The 23,522-nt window shown below is 38.9% G+C and overlaps 3 protein-coding genes across 9 annotated transcripts in view; all 3 read left to right on the top strand.

Annotated features, from left to right (window-relative positions):
• plch1 (phospholipase C, eta 1) overlaps window positions 1–7,119 on the top strand; it is a 67,441-nt gene extending 60,322 nt beyond the window's left edge. For 5 of the 7 annotated variants that reach the window (XM_087851031.1, XM_087851028.1, XM_087851029.1 and 2 more), the window contains 5 exons: window positions 368–514; window positions 1,226–1,305; window positions 1,448–1,507; window positions 2,002–2,392; window positions 3,303–7,119. In XM_087851031.1, the coding sequence (XP_087707157.1) occupies window positions 368–514; window positions 1,226–1,305; window positions 1,448–1,507; window positions 2,002–2,392; window positions 3,303–5,983 (3,359 nt within the window). In that variant the 3' untranslated portion in view covers window positions 5,984–7,119. The remainder of the gene's footprint in view (window positions 1–367; window positions 515–1,225; window positions 1,306–1,447; window positions 1,508–2,001; window positions 2,393–3,302) is intronic. The other 2 variants (XM_087851027.1, XM_035912404.2) reach the window with 1 other exon arrangement.
• A 2,607-nt stretch (window positions 7,120–9,726) lies between these two features.
• On the top strand, window positions 9,727–13,703 carry LOC102782762 (extracellular calcium-sensing receptor-like). Its single transcript, XM_087851668.1, has 11 exons — window positions 9,727–9,992; window positions 10,127–10,379; window positions 10,496–10,579; window positions 10,689–10,868; window positions 10,971–11,159; window positions 11,265–11,747; window positions 11,871–12,080; window positions 12,191–12,314; window positions 12,433–12,626; window positions 12,709–12,990; window positions 13,281–13,703. Exons 1-11 carry the CDS (start codon window positions 9,727–9,729, stop codon window positions 13,701–13,703), a joined length of 2,688 nt encoding a protein of 895 aa, XP_087707794.1.
• A 4,636-nt stretch (window positions 13,704–18,339) lies between these two features.
• On the top strand, window positions 18,340–22,482 carry LOC102783049 (extracellular calcium-sensing receptor-like). Its single transcript, XM_087851667.1, has 11 exons — window positions 18,340–18,605; window positions 18,878–19,098; window positions 19,248–19,339; window positions 19,606–19,785; window positions 19,878–20,066; window positions 20,166–20,624; window positions 20,790–20,999; window positions 21,094–21,217; window positions 21,360–21,553; window positions 21,688–21,969; window positions 22,060–22,482. The coding sequence occupies exons 1-11, from the start codon at window positions 18,340–18,342 to the stop codon at window positions 22,480–22,482; spliced, it is 2,640 nt and encodes an 879-aa protein (XP_087707793.1).
• The last annotated feature ends 1,040 nt before the right edge of the window (window positions 22,483–23,522 follow it).

The raw sequence follows: 23,522 nt of genomic DNA, 5'->3' as shown, positions 1-23,522 counted from the left end.
ACTCTGGGCTGTGAAGCACAGCCCGGATAAAAAATCAGATTAATTAATTACAGAAACAATGGAAGCAAAAAGGCGTGATCTTCGGGTGTCAACCCAAACGTGACTCCACAGATGAGAGCACTCTGCAGGGGCAGGGAGAATGCCTCCTCTGGGAAAGGTTATGAAGCCCGGGAGCTCAACAGTATTATATGATCAGTGTGAGATCCTACCTTTTCTCGACGGAAGTCATGCGGTGTGTGGGTGTGTGCTTCAACGGCATACTAATGAAATGGATAATAATAATAAAATTAAGCTTACTGTACATATATATATATATATATGTATGTATATATATGTATATATATATATATGTGTGTTCTTTCTTCAGGTTTTAACCCAGTATGGGAGGAGACTCTGACCTTTACACTTCACATGGCTGAGGTGGCATTGGTGCGTTTCCTTGTCTGGGACCATGACCCAATTGGAAGGGACTTTATTGGTCAACGGACTGTTGCTTTCACCAGCCTGATGCCTGGTTTGTGAAGACTTTGTTTTACATATTGTACTTACTGTGCATGAATGACATAAACATAAGAGGGGACAAGGTTGTTACTCATGGCTAGAATCAATACAGTACTAGGATAATTTTCCCTTTGTGGATTAGATGGTGCTATTGCTAAGGGATATATCATCTCCTGGTTGTATTAGGCAAACCATGATTTTATGTGGCTGTAGCTCAGGTGGTAGAGCAGGTCATCTACTGATCGGAAGGTTGGTGGTTCGATCCCTGGCTTCCCCAGTCTGCATGCCAAATATCCTTGGGCAAGATACTAACCCCAAATTGCTCTCCGATGCATCCATCGGAGTATGAATGTGCGTGTGAATGCTTCTTAGAAAGCACTTAGAGAAATGTGCTTGTGTGAATGGGTGTGAATGGGTGAATGTACAAGTTGTGTACAGTGCTTTGAGTGCTCAGAAAGAGTAGAAAAGCGCTATATAAGAACCAGTCCATTTACCATTTACCATGTAACTATATAGTGAAAAAAAGTTATTTGTCAGGTTATCTTTTTACTCTTTTCTTTTCTTTTTTCTTTTTCCTTTTCTTTCCTTTTCTTTTCTAAGTTTGGATCCATTTGAATTTCTTTTGAAATCCTGAAGATCACCCTGCATCATTTGATAACATCTGTTATCTGTGTTAAACACACTGTTTAGCTCACATGCTTTCTCTCTTCATCTCTAACCACAGGTTACAGACATGTTTACTTGGAAGGGCTAACTGAAGCTTCCATTTTTGTGCACATGTCAGTGCATGATGTCTATGGGAAGGTAAGTGCCCTAAATGCCTGGGGAATCCCTTTGTTAGCCTTTTTCATCAAGTGACACTTTTTTTTTAACAGGTAAACAGAAAATTGCTTTTTTCTCAACACACCAGTCCATTTAAGCTATGCTCAATACTTTGTCTTTCTAGTGGAGCCCTCTAGTGCTGAACCCCAGCTTTACCATAATGCACTTTCTAGGATCTAATAAGGTATACCCATTTACTAGGGTCTGTGTGCTGCTGCATGAAAAAGCAATGCATGATGCAAATGTGCAGTCTGGCTTATCTTCAGTGACTTTTTGTGTGTGACATTTCAATTGACTGAGTCATGCAGTTTACTTACAAATTAAGCTTTCATTCAGATTTTTTTTTTTTTTACCTGTTGTTGTCTTATTATGAGAGTACATGTAATTATTTTTAATGTAAGCATGTGTTCACAACCAAACAACAGCTTTTTGCATTTTGTTTGCTGTGGTGACTAAGGAGTAAGGGTGCCATCTATAGACAATGTTCATGAAAGCAGGTAGTTGTTAACTGGTCATATCCAGTACATGCCAAACCTCTCATCGTTTATATAAAATTCCACATCAACATTTTAACTTCAAACTGAAATGTTATAATGAATTTAGATTATTTTAGATTGACACACTGGTTGATCAGGCATTACTTATACATTTTTCTTCTTGTTTGGCTCTTGTCCTCAGAGTAATCAGCTACGAGGTATCCGAGGTTTCTTTAACCGTTCTTCCAAGTCCTCCGTTGACACAAATTCCAGTGGTCCTCGAAAACGCTCCATCAGTGATCACCTCCTACGACGCACGGCAAGTGCCCCGGCAAAGGGACGGAAGAAGACAAAGATGATGCTGTCAGAGTCAGTGGCTTCAATATCAGACCAAAAGAATGGCACAGGTGCAGCTGCTGCAGGAGGAGAGGGTGTGTCTGGGAAGGAAGGAGGGATGGAGAAACGTCTCCAGCCTCGAGCCCCACTTATTCACAGGCCGATCTCCATGCCCTTAGACAGACTTCTGCAAGGGCAGCTTTCCATCTGCTCCCCAGACAAAGAACAGCATGACATGGGTGCAGACACTATTATTGGTGGGTAGTTTTCATTCATCCTGCAGTCAAAGATGGAAATAAATACAGAAATTATATAAATTACTGAGAAAATCGAACCATTCTAGTTTAAATACCATCATATCAAGAGCCTTGAAAAGACTGTTTTTGTGACTTGGCACTATTTAATTAAAATTTAACTGAATTAAATATATTTGTAAGATTCATGATCTAATATCGGATACTAACACATATCAGGCCACAGCAATCTGTGGCAATAACAACAGAGTCAAAATGTGAAACATTTAATTTTTTAATACCTTGTTTTTAAACTACAGCATATTTTTAAACTGTTATATTTTTGTGAATGTTACATGGAGTTGCCTTGATTTGCTTTGCAGATTAATAAATGTAAAATATTTTCTGATTTCTCTCCCTTGCTTTACTTCATGCTACAAAACTCATGTACAGTAACCATGTGAACTGACAGACTAAAGCCTATTCTTCATAATACCTTAACGTGCCTTTTCTGTCCCATCTTCATTTGTGTGTTTCCTTATAGTAGAGAACTGACTAGGATATGCCTACAGGTAATCTAAAATACCTATTGTCTGAAGGTTGCATCGTTCAAAAACATACCAGTATTGCGTCCACCCAGTGTATTTTGTTGGAAAGTGGTCTGAGAAATATATTACTGTGCCATGTTATCCCATTTGACCATCTCCGTCCTGATCTGATCTTTGCAAACATGGATTCTTTCTTTATTTAAAACCTCCACCATCTTCTCCTTTCACAGTTGTACTTGGTGATCCATTTGTCTGTGTTTTGCTGTTGCCTTGTATTGGCTGGATTGTTATTTGTTGTCAGTGTTGGTCTGCTTGGTATTCAAAATCAGTTATTGTATATAAGCATCTCTTTATTAATCCCGTATTTCATTTATCTGTGTCCACAGGATCCTGCCTTTTTGACAGGCCCAGGTCTTCATCTGTTGACCTACTCATCGAATCATCACTTGCCACAGAATCAAATGCCCCTTCTCCCTCTAAAACATACAGACACAATGAATTTCACCAGTCAGAGACTTCTTATCTGGTTGTTGGTGTTGGAGAAGTGAGGAAGGAAGAAGACTATGCGAATTACCAGCCAGAAGTCAACAAATCCAAGATCATCTCCACAAGAACAGAGAAAAACTCTCTTGTACTGCCTGCAATGAATAGCCAGATGCAACTGGATAAACCAGAAACATCATTAAGCAGCACAACATTCACAGTTGCACCTTCAGTGTCTTCATCCTCCTCCCCTGTCCCCTCATCTGTGGCCCCTCTTTCCCCTGTCAACGGGTACTGTGATTTAAAGAGCCCCAGCTCTATGCATGACAGCACAATTTCCAGAATTATTGATGCTGTATCCTTAAGCAATGAGGAAGACACATGTGGCTCTGTTTCAGCTCTTATTGGTCAGTTTGAAAGCACTATTGACCAAAACAGTTTCACATCTCATGATATGATCCCGTCCCATCATTCAAACTTGAGGCCTACTACCCCTAAAGCACTAGAAGAGTTCAGATCTCCTCTGAAAACCAGCGCAGATTCCCCCTACAAGAAAAATCCCACACGTCCCCAGAAGGCAGTTCAAAAAGCAAATAATGTAAATCAGGAAATCTGTTCACCTCACAAAACTACCCAACGTGCACCAGCCCTCATCTCCAGCCCAGAAACCACTGAGCTCGAGGAGGTCTATACGATTCTAGATGAGGCGGTTTTGTCGCCAGTATCAGTGTACAACCTAAAGAAACAGACAGTCCATGTTCAGGCAGACACTTTAAAGAGCACACCCTCAAGCAGTTTGGGGTCATCTCCAGCAAAGGTGGTTCAGGGACTGGGGAACAGTCATAATATAGGCTTGGATTGTGTGGAAAGAAAAATAGATGATGAGATAGAGGAGAGGGTGTATGAAGAGGTGACTGATCCCCCAGGACCAATGAGTGAAACAGAACAAAATACTTCTAAAAGGTACATAGGCTCTTCTGTAAACGGTCACAGTTTACACACACACCACATTCCCCGCGATTCATCTGGAAAGGTTTTTACAGAAGTGGAGTTAAATGTAGATGAGGATCCACTGGAGACGATGCTGACTTCCCCAAGACATTATGAGTTTGGGTTTATGAGTCCTATCAAACGCCAGGCTATATATGAAAACCATGAGTCCACTCCCAGCTGCTTCCTACAAAAACAGCCTTCTTCATATTATGATTCCCAACAGCAGTACTCATCACGTTCCTCTCACGTTGCATTTTCACAGCATCATTCCCTCATGAATCAACCTTCTTCTCAGCAGTTCAGTCACGATGAACATCATGACAGCTCCCAGACTTCCCTCCACTATAGACTTTTAAACTCTAGACCCTCTAAACCCAGTCCACTGCGTCAAAACAGCTACCCCATACCTCAGAGAAATTCCGAGGCCCTTAACCACACCAGAGACTTCAGCACTTCCTACCAGCAGAGGAGCTACAGTGGGAATCGTATCCTAAACGTGGCTCATCAAGACAAGCTGGGGTATGAACAGCTGGAGAGGGAGCAAGCAGGATGTTACCAAAATGGTATTTCCTCTTCAGAAAGCCTCCATGATCAATCTGCTACATCTGTAAACAGCTGTAGAGACAGAGGCCTTTATCCCCCCTCTTCAGACTGTGAAGCAGTATACAACCATCTGGACTATGACTGCATTATGTCCTCTAAGGCGCCACAGAACAGCCAGCTACACAACCAAAGTCAAACACAATCATTTGACCAACAGCAGTCATGGAACCACGAGGTTTCTCAGATTAATTATAGGCACCAGCCACAGGCTGAAACCAGAACTACACGACAGTCTAGTTTAAAGCCTCTTTCTCACTCTGATACTATAGACTCCACAGCCCCCAGCCCATGCAAATCCAAATCCCTGGGAGACTTAACCTCTGAAGACATATCATGCAACTTTCAGAGCAAATACCACATTATTAGTCGCAGTTTCATCACGCCCCATATGAGGAAGCAAAAGAAGTCGGGCACCATAGAGGGAGTAACTTTCCAGTCACAGTCTTGTGATCCTCTTACCGAACAGCTACGTAAGCTGGTCAGTTTGGAGGGGGATGACAGTGACATTGATAGGCCCCAGTCTCCTCAGTTGCAAGCAAAATCCCCACTGTCACAGCCACAGGCACCAAGTTTAGCTCCTGTTGTGTCCAGGGATATAGATGATTCCCCTCCACCCCTAACACGTCGCCTATCCTCCCGTAGTCAAAGCCGTGTACGTCACATCAATAGCCGGGCTCGCGAAAGACAGCAAGAAGCTCTAAAACCTCGCTCAGGGGTGGTCATCAACAGCACTGGTGGCATTGGTGGGGTGGTATTAAGGAATAAACCAGCCTCACAGAATCCGAACAGACACTCTACTGGTTCTTACATAGCAGGTTATCTTGGTCAGCTGGAAGACAGGGGACTTCCCGAAGGAGCTTGCACATCATTACGTTACGGAAATGGTGACCATTATGGAGATCGATACTATACTGATGACTCTCTTCCACCTGCAAACACAAGCCACTCAGTGTCTGAGCCCGAGGTCTACTTTCTGCTCAGACTCTAATTCTGATAACTTTACATGGAATTAAGCATCTGCCAGTGATTCTTGATTAACTTCAGTTATACCAAAAGTCTGGGGATCAATGAAATAAGCACTTGCTTGTTCTCATGTTTGCTAACCCCAAGTTGAATAAATGTTTATTCTGGGCTGTTTTTAGAAAAGACAAAAGTGAAGCATCTCATATAATCCATGGTTGGATCTGACAGCATGAATTGCCTGTATGAAATGTCCACTATTTCAATAGTGAATGGTGTTTCTTGTCGGCTATATATTGTCTGTATTCTGCTTAATGTGTAAATGTACTTGGGAACTTTGAGTCCCTCCAAATGGCTTCCTAGACTGATTGTACAGATACTTGTTATCTTTGTCCCTGTGATGTACTGTCCAAAATATGTACACTGACTATGAAGCAAAAAAAAGAAGTATTGGCTGTTAAGCAGAGAGGGAATGTCTTTCTTTGTATCATTTGAATGTGTAGTAGTATCAAACAGCTAGTTTGAATTGATGGATTTCATCTTCATATCAAATGTAAGTCTTCCTTCTCTTTCCAGTGGTATTTCTTTATTTGTGTTGTGTGTAAATATTCCTGACATGATTTTTCATCTCAGATGAGTTTTAGTTGAGAATCAGTTCTAACTGTACATTTATGTTTGTGCATGTTACTTGTGAACATGTCAAGCATGACTATGCATCAGTTTATACAATAGGTGTTGCATTGACCAACCTTATTTGCACAGAACAAACAGTTGTATTGGATACAACAGAGGGCATAGGCTGGTTTGTATTGGGTGCAATACAGTACATAGACTTCTTTGCTTGGACTTGTTGCTCTTTTTGATTTGTAGAATTTGAAAATGTGATTGCAAATTAAGAAAAAATTGAGTTTAAAGGTTTTTATTTTTATAATTGCTTTGATACAGACTGCAAAAATGATCTTTTAGTTCTTTTCATTTTTATTTTGTATACGTGATGGACTGAAAAGGAAGAGTGACAACTACACTGGGCCAAGCAGAGGAGAGGAGCGTAGTAAGACTGCAGTTTTGGTTTTCTTTTTTGTTTCAGTGTTGCACCATCTTTTTTCTTTGTATGGCTGCTCACTGAAGAACTATGAGCATTTTCTTATCAATGCAATAAAATTATGAGATATTTGGTTTCAGAAAATGACATGTTTTTTTCTGTGTAGTACAAGATAATCAATCAAGAATGCGGCTGAAGCTCAAAATCGATTCATTGCAAGACATAAACAGCCTCTTCTTTCCCCGTAACGTAACGGGATGTAATTGCTCATGAAATGTAATAGTGTAATAGAAAGTGTAATACAGCTGACAAATGATACACCTGTTGCTCTGGATACACAACTCCCACAGTACAAACGTCCAGGGAAATATGAGAGAAAAGAGGCATACAGCTAGATAGTTTGAATGTTTGTTTTTTTTATTTATTCAACTTTAGGCTCATTAAGATAAGATTTGAGCCAAGACTTTTCTACCCTAATGCTCAGTATCTCAGTCGCCTTAGTTCATCCACACAATACCAAACATCACAACATCTATAACAGTGGCTGTAAACTTTGCTTTCCAAATGAAATATTAAAGTTCCAAGCCACCTAAAAGCAAGAGACAGTGAAAATTGCCTTAATTATAAAGCTAATTTAATGGGTTTTAGAAAGGCTATGAGATGTTGTTATTTTTCTTATGTCAGCATAATACACACAATCTACTTTTTAGGTACAGCTTGCTAGCACCAAGTTGGACAGCCCCAGAGGATGGATACACTGTTATAAAAGGATGGACATGGTTAGCAATAAAAGGTAAACTGTGGCGTTTAAATGATGCTTAGTTGGTGCTAAGGGACCAAAGGTGTGCTAGGACAATATTCTCCACACCATTAAACCACCAGCAGCAGCCTGAACACCTGACAGAAGGCACAATGAAGCCATGCTTTCATGTCATTTATGCCAAGTTGTTATTCCTGCAGCTTAAATCGAGTCATCAGAACAACATTATTTACATTTTGTAATTAAATTTTTCCCAAAGGAACTGCTGCTTGCTGGATAGTTTCTCTTTTTCAGATCATTCTTTGTAAACCCTACAGATGATTGTGTGCAGATCAGCAGTTTCTGAAATACACACACCATCCTGTCCAATGCTAACAACCATGGCAAGTTTCTTATATCACTTTTTGAACTTCAGCAGACCGCCTTAAATGTATGTGATTGGCTAGTTGGATATTTTTATTAGCAAGTAGTTGAACAGCCATACCTAACAAAGTGGCTGGTGAGTGTATATGTACATAGTCTACAGAATTCTGGTCAGTAGCTGGTTTTGCCAGCTACAAACATCAAACAGTAAAGAAAAAGTAAGAAGAATCAAGACTCAATTAGAAAAATCACCGGAAGAAAGATTTGAAGGGCAGCTGGGAACTCGATCCAAAGGAGGATAAATAGTTTTCTAGTTATTTTTTGGATTAACTCCTGCGCTACAATGACCACAGATTATATAAAAAAAATATTCACCCATCTTATTTTACACTTTACCGTAATTTCACTTGAGTTTGAATCATCTATATAAATGTAATGTCAAGAATTTTAGAACACATATTTAAAAAACAATTAAACAAGTTAAGGTGTAGCACTGGAATTCCAGAAATGACTGGAAATCTTTCGGAGAAATAAGGCTTTCACAAGAATTTGCAGATGTTTATTCCTTGTATTTAAAAGATCTTTATTATTATTATTATTATTATTATTATTATTATTATTATTATTATTATTATTATTATTATTATTATTATTATTATTATTATTATTGTTGTTGTTGTTGTTGTTGTTGTTGTTGTTGTTGTTATAGTATTTTGTGTTCTGCAAACACTACTATTTTTGAGCCATCTGATACTGCAGATAAAAAAGATAAAATTAATTAGATCAGATGTGATGTAGAACAAGTCTTGTACACTAAATACATTTCTATTCCTGTAAGCAAAAATGATAGAGCATTTCTAAAATATTGTTTTGAGCCTGCAAATAGCAGGGGAATAGTATTTTAATAGTAATTGTAGTAATAGTAGCAATCTTGAAAAAATTGGGCTTCCACAAGTGCCTGTGTAGTCCAACTGCTCTGGGAATTTGTGCAGTCAGAGCGCCTTATTTCTATTTTTTTTAATCTATTGAATTAATGTAAGCATTTGTTGTGCTCATTCACTGCACCAACACTTCACAATTACCTAATTTTATATAAAATACTAATGACCTCCCGGGGGTACAGGATACATGTTACAGGAACCATACTGTACTCTCATACACACACACACCACTGCCAACTGCATGCATGCTAATTTCTTGTTAGCATTCAAGTGTTTTTCCACTATTACTCTGGAGAGGAGTCATTTTATTTTATCTGCTGCTTGAGTCATCAGTTTTACTTCCTTTCAAAATGCTTCCCACCTGTTATAAATACCCACATCAACACCTGACATGTGCAGAGAGGGAGGCAGATATGTGTTGGTCGAGATAGTGTGGACTTTGTAACCAGGTGAAATCATGTTTTTGTTTAAAATGCCCTTTCTTCTTGAAGAACTCATATGAAGCTCTATAGGATTTAATTAAATGTTTTATTTAGTAAAAGTGTATTTGACTTATTTTACAGGTTTGATGAAGCTGTTTTGGGGTGAATTGTGTTTTACATTTACTAGATTTACTGTAATTACGATTCATGAATTTTCTGACATTCATGTGTGACATATCCAGAATGGCTGCTTCCACATTTTGGCTCCCCTTGCATCCCACTAAGTGGCTCTCCTCAGCCCTCTCCCTGCTGCTTGTCAGCATAATGGGTAAACCAGTGGGACTGCAGGGGGTGCAGGTGACGGTGTGCTCCCAGTTGGGTGCGCCAAGCAACAGGGGTGTCTTTCAGGACGGAGATGTGATTATCGGTGGACTCTTTAGTTTGCATTACATACCTTCAGCTGTAGAACAGGACTACACCAGACTGCCACATTATGAACCTTGTAGCGGGTAAAACTTACTCAAAACATGTTTGTCTGTTTGCTGCAATATGTATCATTTCATATTATGAAATCATATCCTGTAACCTTGCCTTTCACAGGTTGTTTAATTCACTATGATTTTTTTTCCTCCTGTGGTCTCAGTTTAGATTTACAAGCACTAAAATATATGTATGCTATGGCATTTGCCGTGGAGGAAATAAATCAAAACAGTGCTCTGCTACCAGGAATAAAACTAGGTTATCATATACTTGATAGCTGCGGCCGATACCCCTGGGCTCTGCAAAGTGCTCTCTCACTGGTTGGAGGAGACAGACACAGCTGCAATTTAACAGCCTCTACACTTTATTCTGAAGCTTATGAACAACCCGGAGAGACAGCAGGTTTGATTTCAAATGTCATGAAGTTAAAATTTGAAAAGTTCATGTCAAACAACAAATAATATGATCCTATGACTGTGTAAAGATGCTGCTTTTATTTATTTATTTATTTATCCAATCATCAGGCGTTCAGCCTGTTCCTTTACTCATTGGAGGTCACGCATCTACAACAGGAGTGATACTGTCTAGGATCCTAGGGCCTCTCTCTGTACCAGTTGTAAGTTTTTATAATGGGAACAATGACTGATGATAATATTGTATAGTCATCTTTAAAGAGCTAATATATTTTGTAAGTTGTAAAAAACTGATATTTGTGTGGCTCACAGATCAGCTATTTGGCTAGCTGCCCCTGTCTTAGTGACAGGTCGAACTTTCCTAACTTCTTCAGAACAATCCCCAGTGATATCTACCAAGCTCGGACCATGGCACAACTGGCCATACGCCTCAACTGGACTTGGATTGGAGCTGTGCTTGCGAACAATGATTATGGTCAAAAGGCAATACAGGTGCATGTTTTCCTATTATGCTGTAAATTGCTGAATAAATCTTTGTGTCCATCTTATATAATAAAAGATAACATAGTGGATGTTTATACCTCCATATTTCAGGTATTTCAGGAAGAGATTAAGGGGAAAAGGGTGTGTTTAGAATTCATTGAGACTGTTCACAGAGAAACTATTGTGAGTGATGCCAGACGGGTGGCGCTTACGATCCAGTCTTCAACTGCAACTGTGATTCTGATCTTTTGCTGGTATACAGATGTACAGAAAATATTTGTGGAACTTGCCAAGAGAAATGTGAGTAAAATATATTGACACTAGTAGCATAGGAGTTCATCAGTAAACACAAACTTGTGTTCTGAAAAATAAAAGCACTGCTGGTTTTATTGCAAATTTCCTTAGGTGACTGGCAGACAGTTTCTGGCCAGTGAGGCCTGGAGTACCAGTGACGATCTTCTTCAAGATATTACAATCTCTAAGGTGGCAAGTGGGGTTCTTGGTGTTGCCATTCGGAGTTCAACAATACCTGGATTTGAAAATTATCTAAAAAAGTTGAGCCCATCTCATCATCCTGATGATGAATTTCTGAGAGAATTTTCGGAAAAGGAGTTTAGATGCAGTATTGTGAATGCCTCACACAATACTTCTACCTCATCCCATGTGAAAAAAGCTTCTATACCACCCTGCAGTGGGACAGAGTCCATAAATGAAGTGCAGCATTTCTTTAGCGACATCACCCAGCTAAGAGTAGTGTATAATGTCTACCTTGCTGTTTATGCTGCAGCCCACGCCCTTCACAGCCTACTCTCCTGCCCCAGTGGAAAAATCCCTCCTCAAAACAACATCTCTTCTTGTTCCTCTCCAAAACACATCAGAACTGTAGAGGTGATCATAATTATCACTGTGTGAGCTATTAAACACAAGTGCTGGACTTTAAGATTTCAATAAGTTGAATACTATAAAGCACTTTCATAAATGCTTTTTATATTCTCAATACTGTGCTTTCAGCTATTGCGACACTTAAACACAGTGAATCTCACAACACCACAAGGAGAAGTGTTTTATTTCCAAGGAGGTGACCCCCGAGCAAAGTATGACCTTGTGAACTGGCAGAACACACCCAAGGGGACGCTAAAACTTGTTGTGGTCGGTCATGTAGATGGTTTTGACCTCCACCTTAATGAGTCAGCTATTCAGTGGAGCACAGGATCAAATCAGGTAGTCAGATTAACAAACTGCCTTAAGGTTACTGATTAATTTGCTGCAGAAAGTAGTGTTCTTGTCATTTTTTATAAGATTATGCCATGTGTCTTGGGGTTTTTATTTAGGTGCCTGATTCAGTGTGCAGTAAAAGCTGTCGCCCAGGTACACGGATGGGAGATAGGAAAGGGGAACCTGTCTGCTGTTTTGACTGTATCCCATGTGCTGAAGGGAAGATTAGCAATAAAACTGGTAAGGAAATGTAAGCAGAGTTCTGGGGTAGTGTTTACCCTGACCCTTGTCTACTTTAAGTTCATCTGCACTTTTTATTTTCCTATTTTCAATCTGCTTTTCCTCACTTCTTTACCAGATTCACTTCAGTGTGAGCAGTGTCCGTCTGAGTTCTGGTCTAATGCTGAAAGAATTGCCTGCATCCCTCGCCAGCTGGACTTTCTTTCCTTTAATGAAACTTTGGGCATTACTCTCACGACAGCAGCTGTGTCTGGTGTCAGTGTGACAACCGCTGTCTTTGTCGTGTTTCTATTCTACCGTCAAACACCTATGGTGAGGTCTTTGACAAAATGTGAAATAGAGTTTAAAGTATTGATTCATTGTTTCATATTTATTTATTTTTTCTCATATCCAGGTACGAGCCAACAATTCAGAGCTGAGCTTCCTCCTTCTTCTGTCACTCAAGCTCTGCTTCCTGTGCTCGCTTGTGTTCATTGGCCACCCGTCGGTCTGGTCCTGCCGGTTCCAGCAGGCTGCATTTGGGATCAGCTTTGTGCTTTGTGTTTCTTGCCTCCTGGTAAAAACCATTGTGGTTCTGGCTGTTTTCCGCTCAGCTCGGCCTGGTGCTGAAACTTTAATGAAGTGGTTTGGCCCAGGCCAACAGAGAGGAAGTGTCTGCTTCTTTACCTGTATACAGGTGCACATATTCCTGTATTGATGACATAATGAGAATGTTTGCCAATAGTGTCCTTTCTCTATAGTAGATCACAATCTTTTTTATTAGCTGTCTCATCTACAAATAAAGTACATTAATGTACAAATGAGGTAAATTAAAAAATGTTGGCAACAACAGTGGAGTAAGAACATTTAAATATTACTTTTGGGCATGATTTTTACAGTAAAATTTCATTGGAAATCCCATGCTTGATTATAATAATATTTTTTTTAAATAATAATAACTTTGAGGTTTGTTTGTTCTCCATACAGGTTATCATCTGCGTTATATGGCTCTCTCTCAGTCCCCCTAGGCCTCAAAGTGATTTTGGTTTTCAAGGGTCAAAGGTCACCTTGGAGTGCACCATGGAGTCTGTCGTAGGCTTCTCCCTTGTCCTAGGCTACATTGGCCTGCTGGCCTGTACCTGCCTCCTCTTGGCATTTCTTGCTCGTAAACTTCCAGACAACTTCAATGAGGCCAAACTCATCACCTTCAGCATGCTGATTTTCTGCGCTGTTTGGGTGTCCTTTGTGCCTGCCTACATTAGCTCTCCGGGGAAGTATGTTGTTGCTGTGGAAGTTTTTGCAATACTTGCCTCTAGCTATGGTTTACTGCTTTGCATTTTTGCCCCCAAATGTTTCATTATTCTTTTGAGGCCTGAGAAGAACACAAAGAAATATCTTATGGCTCGATAGTTTTTTTTGTAGAGTGTAGAATTCTTTTTACATTTGTCTTTTATTAATAACTGAATTGAATTAGAAAAAGTAGTGGTGTTCTACTGTTAGTAAATAATAGAGGATAGAATCAAATATAATGCAATTATGTGTTCTTTATCAATGTTTTTAGTGGGTTTTTTTCCCTGAGTTTTAATTAAAACCTGCACCAAAACCCAGTAAAATGCTTCACTTTGTTTGTTCTAGGCCATTTTTTGTTTTTTTGTTTTTTCATTATGCCATCCACATAAACTGATTTAAATTCAGTGATTGCTTTTGTAACTTACTGATATGTTGTGTTGATAATAAATTGAGAGTTCAGGACAACTTATCACAACCATTACACACCAGTTTAAAGACAACAGGCCAACCCAAAACACTTATAGATATCAAATACTCAAAGATGTGCTGAGGCGACTTATGATATCATTTGGTAGTAAATAAATAAAATGGCATTGGACTTTGATAATGGAAGATACACACTCCATACAGAGAGGACTAATCTGTCAGGCAGATCACATTAATATCTTATATATTCTAAATATATACAACAATCAAAGTTCATGATAAATAGGTAGATGTCACATACACAAATAACTTTAAAGATGGGGTAATATGTAGATTTTGCTGAAACTGCATGTACCAAGTCATGGCCAGCAGATGGTAGTGTCATACCATTTATTGATACTCTGTTCCTTCCTCTGGCTGCTTTGAAAGTAATGTACATACAGCACTCTTATGACATTGCAAACAGTCTTTTCTTTGACCCAAATAAATTTGTCTCAGTCCAAATACAATTTGCAATAACAATACAATAAAGTTCATGGATTGCACTGTTAGTCCATGTTTTATTTTCAAAGGTAATTTTGGGGTTAACTGTGTTTCTACTCACATCTCTCTCTCACCACCGTATGTCACTTTAGACTGTGTATTTCAGTCACTGACATCTGCCACTTCCTGTAAACCATTTTGAATAGACAGTATGGTTTATGTGTGGCACAGAATAAGGATTTGAGGTTGGTACATCAACCACCCTACAACTATTCACAGCGGTGTTTTAGACGAGAGCCGTGCATGTATATTGGCGTAAGGGCACTCTCTGCTGGCTATTTTCAGATAATTTCCTCTCTGAGTGGATTCTTTACAGTGCCATTTCTGAGACAGGGGCAATCTGAAGGGGCTTTTTCATGAACAGGTTCCTTCCCAATAAACAATTTTTCATTTGCATGTAAAGCTGAAAAGCTGGATGTAATTTCCTTTTGAATTTGTTGCCATGACCCTGTACGTGTTATATGAAACTACTCTATGCTTTTATACTTACAGAAAATAAAACAAGTCTGTTTAATAATAATAATAAGGAATTCTGAATACCACTTTGTCCATTTATAATAATAATAAATAAGCAAATAAATAAGCAAATATTTTAATCTATTGTTACCTCATCCATTTAAATTAATCATTTAGAGGCCAAATAGAAGTAGAGGTCGTGTCATTTCTTGCCATGTTTAAGCCATGTTCCATTTTCTTTTTTTTAATTGTGAAATTCCTATACACACAGCAGGCTGTTTACACCTTAGTGCAGATGATTACCAACAGTGGTAAACCCTGGAAACTTAATGAAAGGGTCATAGTGACCTGGAGTACAAATTGTTTGGAGCTTCCCTTCCTTTTTCCACTAATGACAATAATGATAATAATGGATTGGATTTATATAGCGGTTTTCAAGGCACCCAAAGCGCTTTACAATGCCACTATTCATTCACTCTCGCATTCACACACTGGTGGAGGCAAGCTACTAATGTATAAATATCTCATATCATGATGTACTCCTATATGAGTGACCAAAATGCTCTTCGAAAGGCTAAATTTTCAGCCAAACTATATATTTTTTAACCTCCTAGGACCTGGCGTCCACATATGTTGACATCACATTTTGGGTTATTTAGACCAAAATACTAAATTTTTCTCTACTAGGGCCTGATATCCACTTACGAAGACATTATACGGCTACTGTTCTATCAGAATTTTAAACGAATATCCCCATATGTGGCTCTCATTTTTGTTAGAAACAAAAATTTGGCAAAAAAAAAAAATCTGCTAATTCTTTGTTTTTACATTCATCAGGACCCAATCAGCCCAAATATCACAGAGAAATTAAAAATGCATGCCGTGGAAGAGTTCGGGTCTTAGGAGGTTAAAGTGTCCTACATGATTTTTTTCAATTGATTTCTACTTCTACTCAACTTCTGTTTCAAGACACTTTATATTATAAGGTGAAAAAGCTACAATAAGAAAAAAAAGAAGAAAATCTCAATGATCAGATGACCCTTTTGAACAACCATTTGTCAACAGTGGGAAGGAAAAAAAAACTCCTTTGAACAGGAAGAAACCTCTGGCAGAACCAGGCTCAGGGAGGGGCCACCATCTGCCACTACTAGCTGGGGGTGAGGAGAGAGGGACAGGACAAAAGACAAGAGCAAGAGAGCCAGATAATAATAATGATTAAGTGCAAAGTAGGTATAAACAGAGAGAATGAAAAGACGTGACTGAAGAAGAAATGTTTATTATGGGAAATCCCCATCATAGACCTGTTGCAGCACAAGAGAATTAAGGGTCACCTGATCTACACTTATTATAAAGCAAAGTTTTAAGCCTAATCTTAAAAGTGCAGAGGGTATCTGTTTACCTGAAGCAAAACCTAGAGGTAGCTTCAAAGAGGGGCCTGAAAGCTAAAGGCTCTGCTTACCATTTTACTTTTAAATACCCTAGGAATGACAAATAAATCAGCAGTCTGAGGGCAAAGAAGTATAAGATTGGCCCTGATTATTCATGACCCTGCATATGAATAATGTGCCATGTTTTCTGAAAAACCACAAAACACAGCACAAAAAAATACCTCACAGCTTCCTTGGCACTTTGTACCATGACCCTTTTAATAGGACTTAACTCCATGGGAAATAACACGCAAAACATGGTTTGCTGGTGCAATCTGTCAGTAAAACAGAAAAGGATTAAAGCTTCAACTATAGATCAGATTCAAACAATTTAATCAAACGTTTTTCCTTTGTGAATACTTTTTGTTTTGCATTGTATAATTCTTTTCAAATAAGAAGTGCAAGCTCATTTGGATTATGATAATCACATGTGTGGTACATGTGAACAAGCACCTATATAACTGAATAAAATGGGCTGACAACTATATAACACTTTTCTAGTCATACTGACAACTCACACTGCTATGATACAACCTGTACTGTTTGCACACTTGCCTGCATGTAGATATAAAAGTATAAAAAAAAAAGGACAAATCATTGGTGGTTCACACTTGAATATGTTGATTGAAATTTAATTTGAAACAGTCCAAACCCAATTTCACTCAATAGATCTCCCAGGGTAAATACGGGGATGTTTTGTACACATACTTGTCACTGAGCATGACCAACTTGCATGGATTTATAATGTTTTATTGCTCCTGGTGGTACAGCTTATTGCATTTTTGTATTACTACTGTTTCCTATTTTGGAGTCAAATCACATGTTAACTTATCTAATTATAACTGATTAGATTTATGTGAACAGCTCACATCTGTACACAGTCAGGAATAGTCACTGAATAGACATCCCTGTCTTTGTCACTGTTGTGTGAACTCATGGATGCAAAACTCACCAGAGCTGCAGCAGTCTTTTTTTTTTTTTTTTTTTTTTTTTGCAGCAGTCTTGCGACAGATGTAGCTGCAAATCTCACCATCAGCTGGTAGCAATTAAGTGTCAACACTATGGCCTCCTTCCATAATACTAGATACCAGATCTGGCTCTCTCAGCTCCAGGTGTAGGGGAAGACCTGAACTCATTGCTTGGTTATATTTGTTAACATCTGTCAGGTTTACGGCCTAGTGCAAATTTGATATTTTAGCAGGTCAAACATGCTGTTTGTTATTCCCCGGAGACGTGGGGGTGCCTCTGCAAAGCACTGGGCATCCCGGCTTAATGCCAAATGTTCAGTTAGAGTGAACATTCAACCTAAATAATACAGTGAAATAGCTCCATTTCTATTTCAAAACATTTCTATTATAAAAACAACCATTTGAATGGGTGTGGTATGTGTGGTTTTTTTTCCATTGTTATTCAGTTCAAATTAAATCTTCTAAACCTGGTCAACAAAATGTTTCCAAGGAAAATCTATTGGTCTATGTAGTCACCGCCCTCCAGGTAAATACTCCAGTTTCTGCAGCACACACCAGTCACCCTCAGTGATGTTTTGCTCATCTTGTTTACTGCTTTAAATATCAGGCTTACAGCTCTTATAAATACCTAGAACAACATCTTTGTTTTGCAGAGCAAGAGACGGGTATGTCAGTTCAGATATCTTGCCAGCTTGTAGTGGAAACTATCTTTGTTGTCATATTGTCTTGAAATGTTCTCCTTCAGTGGTAAACATCCAGGAACAAGTATTTTTCTTACTTTATAAAGAAAAATATAATACAATTAGGCATTTCGGGAACTGTTAAACCTTAGCTATACAGATTTTTATTTTGCAAATTTTATAAATGTATGATACACCATTGAGAAGTTATTTTAATATGATATGCATATTTGAAATATCCAGAACAGCTCTGTCCATGTCCTGGGCCAAATGGATCTTCATTCTTTGGTCCTGCACTGCTCCATCCCTGCTCCTTGTAGGGCTTGTGGGCAGACAGCTGGGGCTCCAGGTGGGGGTGCAGGTAGTTCAGACGATGACCTGTTCTCGGTGGGGTACACCTAGAGACCAGGGTTTATTTGAAGATGGAGATGTAGTTATTGGTGGGCTCTTTAATCTTCATTACAATCCTCCAGCTATAAACTATGACTTCACTCAGCAGCCCTACAACAATACTTGTACTGGGTAAATCTATATGCATCTTTTTACTCTTATAACTGTACAATTTCACTGCATTTTGGAAAAACAGGAAAAAACAGAAGATAACTCTATTATTTTTATTTCTGTCTTTTCTATTCCAAATGCAGTCAATTATTTTCTTTCTTGTTAATAATGTCATGATATATGAATTTGACCTAGTAATGAATCTACAAACTGTTACAGTGCAACAGTTTCATAAAAAAACCTTCATAATTGTTCCTAATGTTGTACTTTTTTCTTTTATCCTGGGTTCCCAGGGTGCAAAATCTTCCATTGCAGTACATCTATGCTATGGTGTTTGCAGTGGAGGAAATAAATCATAGTACAAACTTGTTACCAGGTATAAAACTGGGCTACCACATCCGTGATAACTGTGGCTTCCCACAGTGGGCTTCGCAGGCAGCACTGTCGCTAGTTGGTGGAGACAGCACTAACTGTAACACAAGGGCCCTGCAGTCTGGTTATGGACAAGAAAGAGGTAATAAATCTAGTTTTCCATGGACTGTTTTTTCCATGGAATTTTGGCCCTCATTTAAAAATGAGCAATTAAAATAAACCAGTAAATCAAGTATTATTAGTTTTCTTTAAACTATAACTTTATCTCACTGTATTTTCCATTGTCATCAGGTGATAAGCCCATTCCTTTGATCATTGGTTGCTCCTCATCTGTAACAACTCAGACAGTCGCCAGAATCCTGGGGCCTCTCTCTGTACCTTTAGTGAGTTGTACTATCTATCTATCTATCTATCTATCTATACACACACACACATATATATATATAAATGAATTTGATACAACTTACTTACTCTTACTCTGACTGATCATAGTGCACACAAGTAATGCATTATTTTACTCTTGCTAAAACTACAAAGACTCTAGCAACACAGCTATATAGTAGAACCCCGTGTTAAATGTACTATATATTTCAGTATATTTATATGCATATGTATTTATGGGTGAGTATGATTTTTTTTTGTCTTTCAGATTAGTTATACAGCTAGCTGTCCCTGTCTGAGTGATAGACATCAATATCCTAATTTCTTCAGGACCATGGCCAGTGATATTTACCAAACCAGGGCTTTTGCCCAACTTGCCATACATTTCAATTGGACCTGGATTGGAGCAGTGATAGCAGATAATGATTATGGCCGTGTTGCATTAAAGGTGGTTTATTTGTTGCAATTTTATCTTTGCAAGAAATCTTCACAGCTGTTTGACACGAATCTAAAGGTTCTATGCTTTAATGTAAATTTCAGATATTTGAAGAAGCGATTCAGGGAGCTGAGGTGTGTCTGGCATTTGTAGAGACTCTTCAAAGGGAAAATATTGTGAGTGATGCCAGACAAGCAGCACTCACAGTTCAGGCCTCAGCTGCAAGGGTGATTTTGATCTTCACATGGTATAAAGATGTGTTGGAATTATTCCTTCAGCTTGACAAGTTAAATGTGAGAAACTATAATAAAATTCATAATGCAAGACAGAACTGAGGTTTGTAACAGAATATTTTTTTCATTTTTTTCTTACTTTGTCCTTTTGCTTACTAGGTTACTAACAGGCAGTTTCTGGCCAGTGAGGCTTGGAGCACCAGTGGAGATCTGCTCCAAAATCCAGTTACAAGCAAAGTGGCAGCTGGTGTTTTTGGTGTGGCCATTCGAAGTTTAACTATACCTGGATTTGGAAATTATATCAGAAGTTTGAATCCATCTCATCGTCCTCATGATGAGTTCTTAAGAGAATTTTGGGAAAAGGAATTTAAATGTAGTCCTGGTCTTACATCTGTCTCTTCATATGCTTCTAAACCCTGCAGTGGTACAGAAACCCTGGAAGAAGTACAGAATCACTTTACTGACACCTCCAAGCTAAGAGTAACATATAATGTCTACCTTGCAGTTTATGCTGCAGCACATGCCCTTCACAGCTTACTCTCCTGCCCATACACAGACAGCATTTCTGAAAATGAAAACTCCACTTGCTCCTTTCCAACAGATATTAAACCTATAGAGGTTAGCAACATTGCTTTCACTCCCAAATTTCCATGTATACCGTTTTTCAAAAGCTACATTTGCAGTAGGGACATTAAGAATTTACAATTCCACTTAAAATTAGACTAGTACTTTCTACTAAAACACTGAATAGTTACTGAATATTAACTGTTTCAACATTTCCAGCTCTTGCAGCATGTGGCCAAAATAAACTTCACCACACCACAGGGTGAACAGCTTTATTTCCAAGGTGCTGACATCCATGCAAAGTATGACCTTCTCAACTGGCAGAACACGGGTGAGGGCCCAGCAAAATTTGTTTTGATTGGTCGTGTGGATGGGTTTGACCTCCACCTTAATGAGTCAGCGATTCAGTGGACCACAGGATCCAATCAGGTAGCTAAAATAGGAGAATTAAAATGTTTTTTGTGGGTCATAATACGTTGTATACATGAGAATAGGATTTTTCTTTTTTTTCCCTGTTGTTTAGGTCCCTGTTTCAGTGTGCAGTGAAAGATGCCCCCCAGGTACACGGATGGCACCCAGAAAAGGTCAACCTGTCTGCTGTTTTGACTGTATCCCATGTGCTGATGGGGAGATTAGCAATAAAACTGGTGAGGAAGATATAATGTCCTCACAAGCATTTAATCTATTCAGTACTCCAATATTCATTAATCAATCTTTTATTATACCATAATCCTGGCTTTAATAGTTTCAGCACATCTACGTTTTACTGTATGTATTTTCTTCTCCCAGGTTCCCCTCACTGTGACCGATGTCCATCTGAGTTCTGGTCTAATGCTAAAAGAACAACCTGCATTCCTCGCCAGCTGGACTTTCTTTCCTTCAATGAAACCTTAGGAATTACCCTGACTGCAGTAGCTGTTTCTGGTGTCACTGTGACAACAGCTGTGTTTGTGGTATTCCTTCACTATCGTCAAACACCTATGGTGAGAATGCATATCTGTGTAACAGAGACACTGTACATTTTTTAAAAAAAGTTTCCAAAACATTAAGCATATAGGAATCGTTTGAAAGAATTCACAGAAACTGATTATAATGATATTCCAATTCTCATGTTAAGGTCCGGGCCAACAATTCAGAGCTGAGCTTTCTGCTCCTTGTGTCAATCAAGCTCTGCTTCCTGTGCTCGCTCGTGTTCATTGGTCGTCCATCAGACTGGTCTTGTCGTTTCCAGCAGGCCGCTTTCGGGATCAGCTTTGTGCTTTGCATCTCCTGCCTCAAAGTCAAGACCATTGTGGTTCTGGCAGCGTTTCGCTCAGCTCGGCCTGGTGCTGAAGCCTTGATGAAGTGGTTTGGTCCAAGCCAACAGAGAGGAAGCGTCTTCTTCTTCACCTATGTGCAGGTGTGACATGCACTTTTTGACACCATAAACTATTACTCTTAATGGGATTACAGAAATTAACTTGACTTTGTACAATGCTTCTCCATAAAGGTTATCATCTGCATTATTTGGCTATCAATCAGCCCCCCTGTTCCCAAATCTGACCTGGATGTCCCAGGGCTAAAAGTTACTCTGAAGTGTGCCACTGCCTCTGTGGTGGGTTTCTCTCTGGTATTGGGCTACATTGGACTACTGGGCTGCACCAGTTTCCTCTTGGCTTTTCTTGCCAGAAAACTTCCAGACAACTTTAACGAGGCCAAACTGATCACCTTCAGCATGCTGATTTTCTGTGCTGTTTGGGTGGCTTTTGTTCCTGCCTATGTCAGTTCTCCTGGAAAATATGCTGTTGCTGTTGAGATTTTTGCCATCCTTGCCTCTAGCTATGGTTTGCTGTTCTGCATATTTGCTCCAAAGTGCTTCATCATTCTTTTGAGGCCTGAGAAAAACACTAAAAAACATTTGATGGGTAGATAGGAAAGCAAATGTAACCATTGCCACTGTAATTCACCTTTTTAAAAATGTTAACAGCTGGAATACAGTCATTTTATTTATCTGGTAATATATCATTTAAAAAATATGATTGTTTATTGTCTTATTAAATTGTGACATATCCTAAAACTTTATGACAGAGCTGCATTTGCATCACTATCTGCTAGCTCAGGGGTGGGCAATCTCAGTCCATGAGGGCCGGTGTCCCTGCAGGTTTTAGATCTCACCTTGGGTCAACACACCTGAATCACATAATTAGTTTGTTACCAGGCCTCTGGAGAACTTCAGGAGATGTTGAGGAGCTAGTTTAGCCATTTAAATCAGCTGTGTTGGTTCGAGGACACATCTAAAACCTGCAGGGACACCGGCCCTCGTGGACTGAGATTGCCCACCCCTGAGCTAGCTATTGTCAGTGTTTACTAAGCTATATGAAATCAGAAATATTCACTCAGACATGAATTGATAAAATATGTCAGGCTGTCAAAGAAAACAAACTGACAAATTTCTTAATTTTTTTATTTTATTTTACTCTTTTGAAAAAAATCTGCACTGCACCTATTTTACAAAAATTGCTTAGGTAACAAACACATTCATAAAATAAAAACACCATTATAAAAGAAGTCCAATGTTGTGTTGTTTTTATTTTGTAGTGGAACAAATGTTTCATTAATGTTGAGAAATAAGAATTTTAAATGTCTTTAGTCTATTGAGATATGCAGTATGCAGTTAAAAAGTAAATTGTTATACAGAAAAGATTAATAAGATCGGAGTACAGATGGGATTTCAGTGTTCCATACTGTTTTATGAAATTTCTGTAAATAAAAAATTGACTCACATTTCAAATGTAAATTGGCATCTGGAGAGACAGAACACTTACATGCATGCAGGCTTTATTATGAGCAACATTTGTGTCATGATCTTCGTGCCTCTCTGACTGACTCCTGGTCTCCTCTGTCTGCCTGGGTGGAGCTCATCTCGGGCTCAACTTTAATGGCCTGATTACTCTCCTGCCGCTAATCTGCCTG

The sequence above is a fragment of the Neolamprologus brichardi genome, chromosome 14 (genome assembly GCF_056152115.1).
Source record: "Neolamprologus brichardi isolate AB-2024 chromosome 14, ASM5615211v1, whole genome shotgun sequence".
Taxonomy (NCBI): domain Eukaryota; kingdom Metazoa; phylum Chordata; class Actinopteri; order Cichliformes; family Cichlidae; genus Neolamprologus; species Neolamprologus brichardi.
This window is presented reverse-complemented; position numbering and strand designations above follow the sequence as displayed.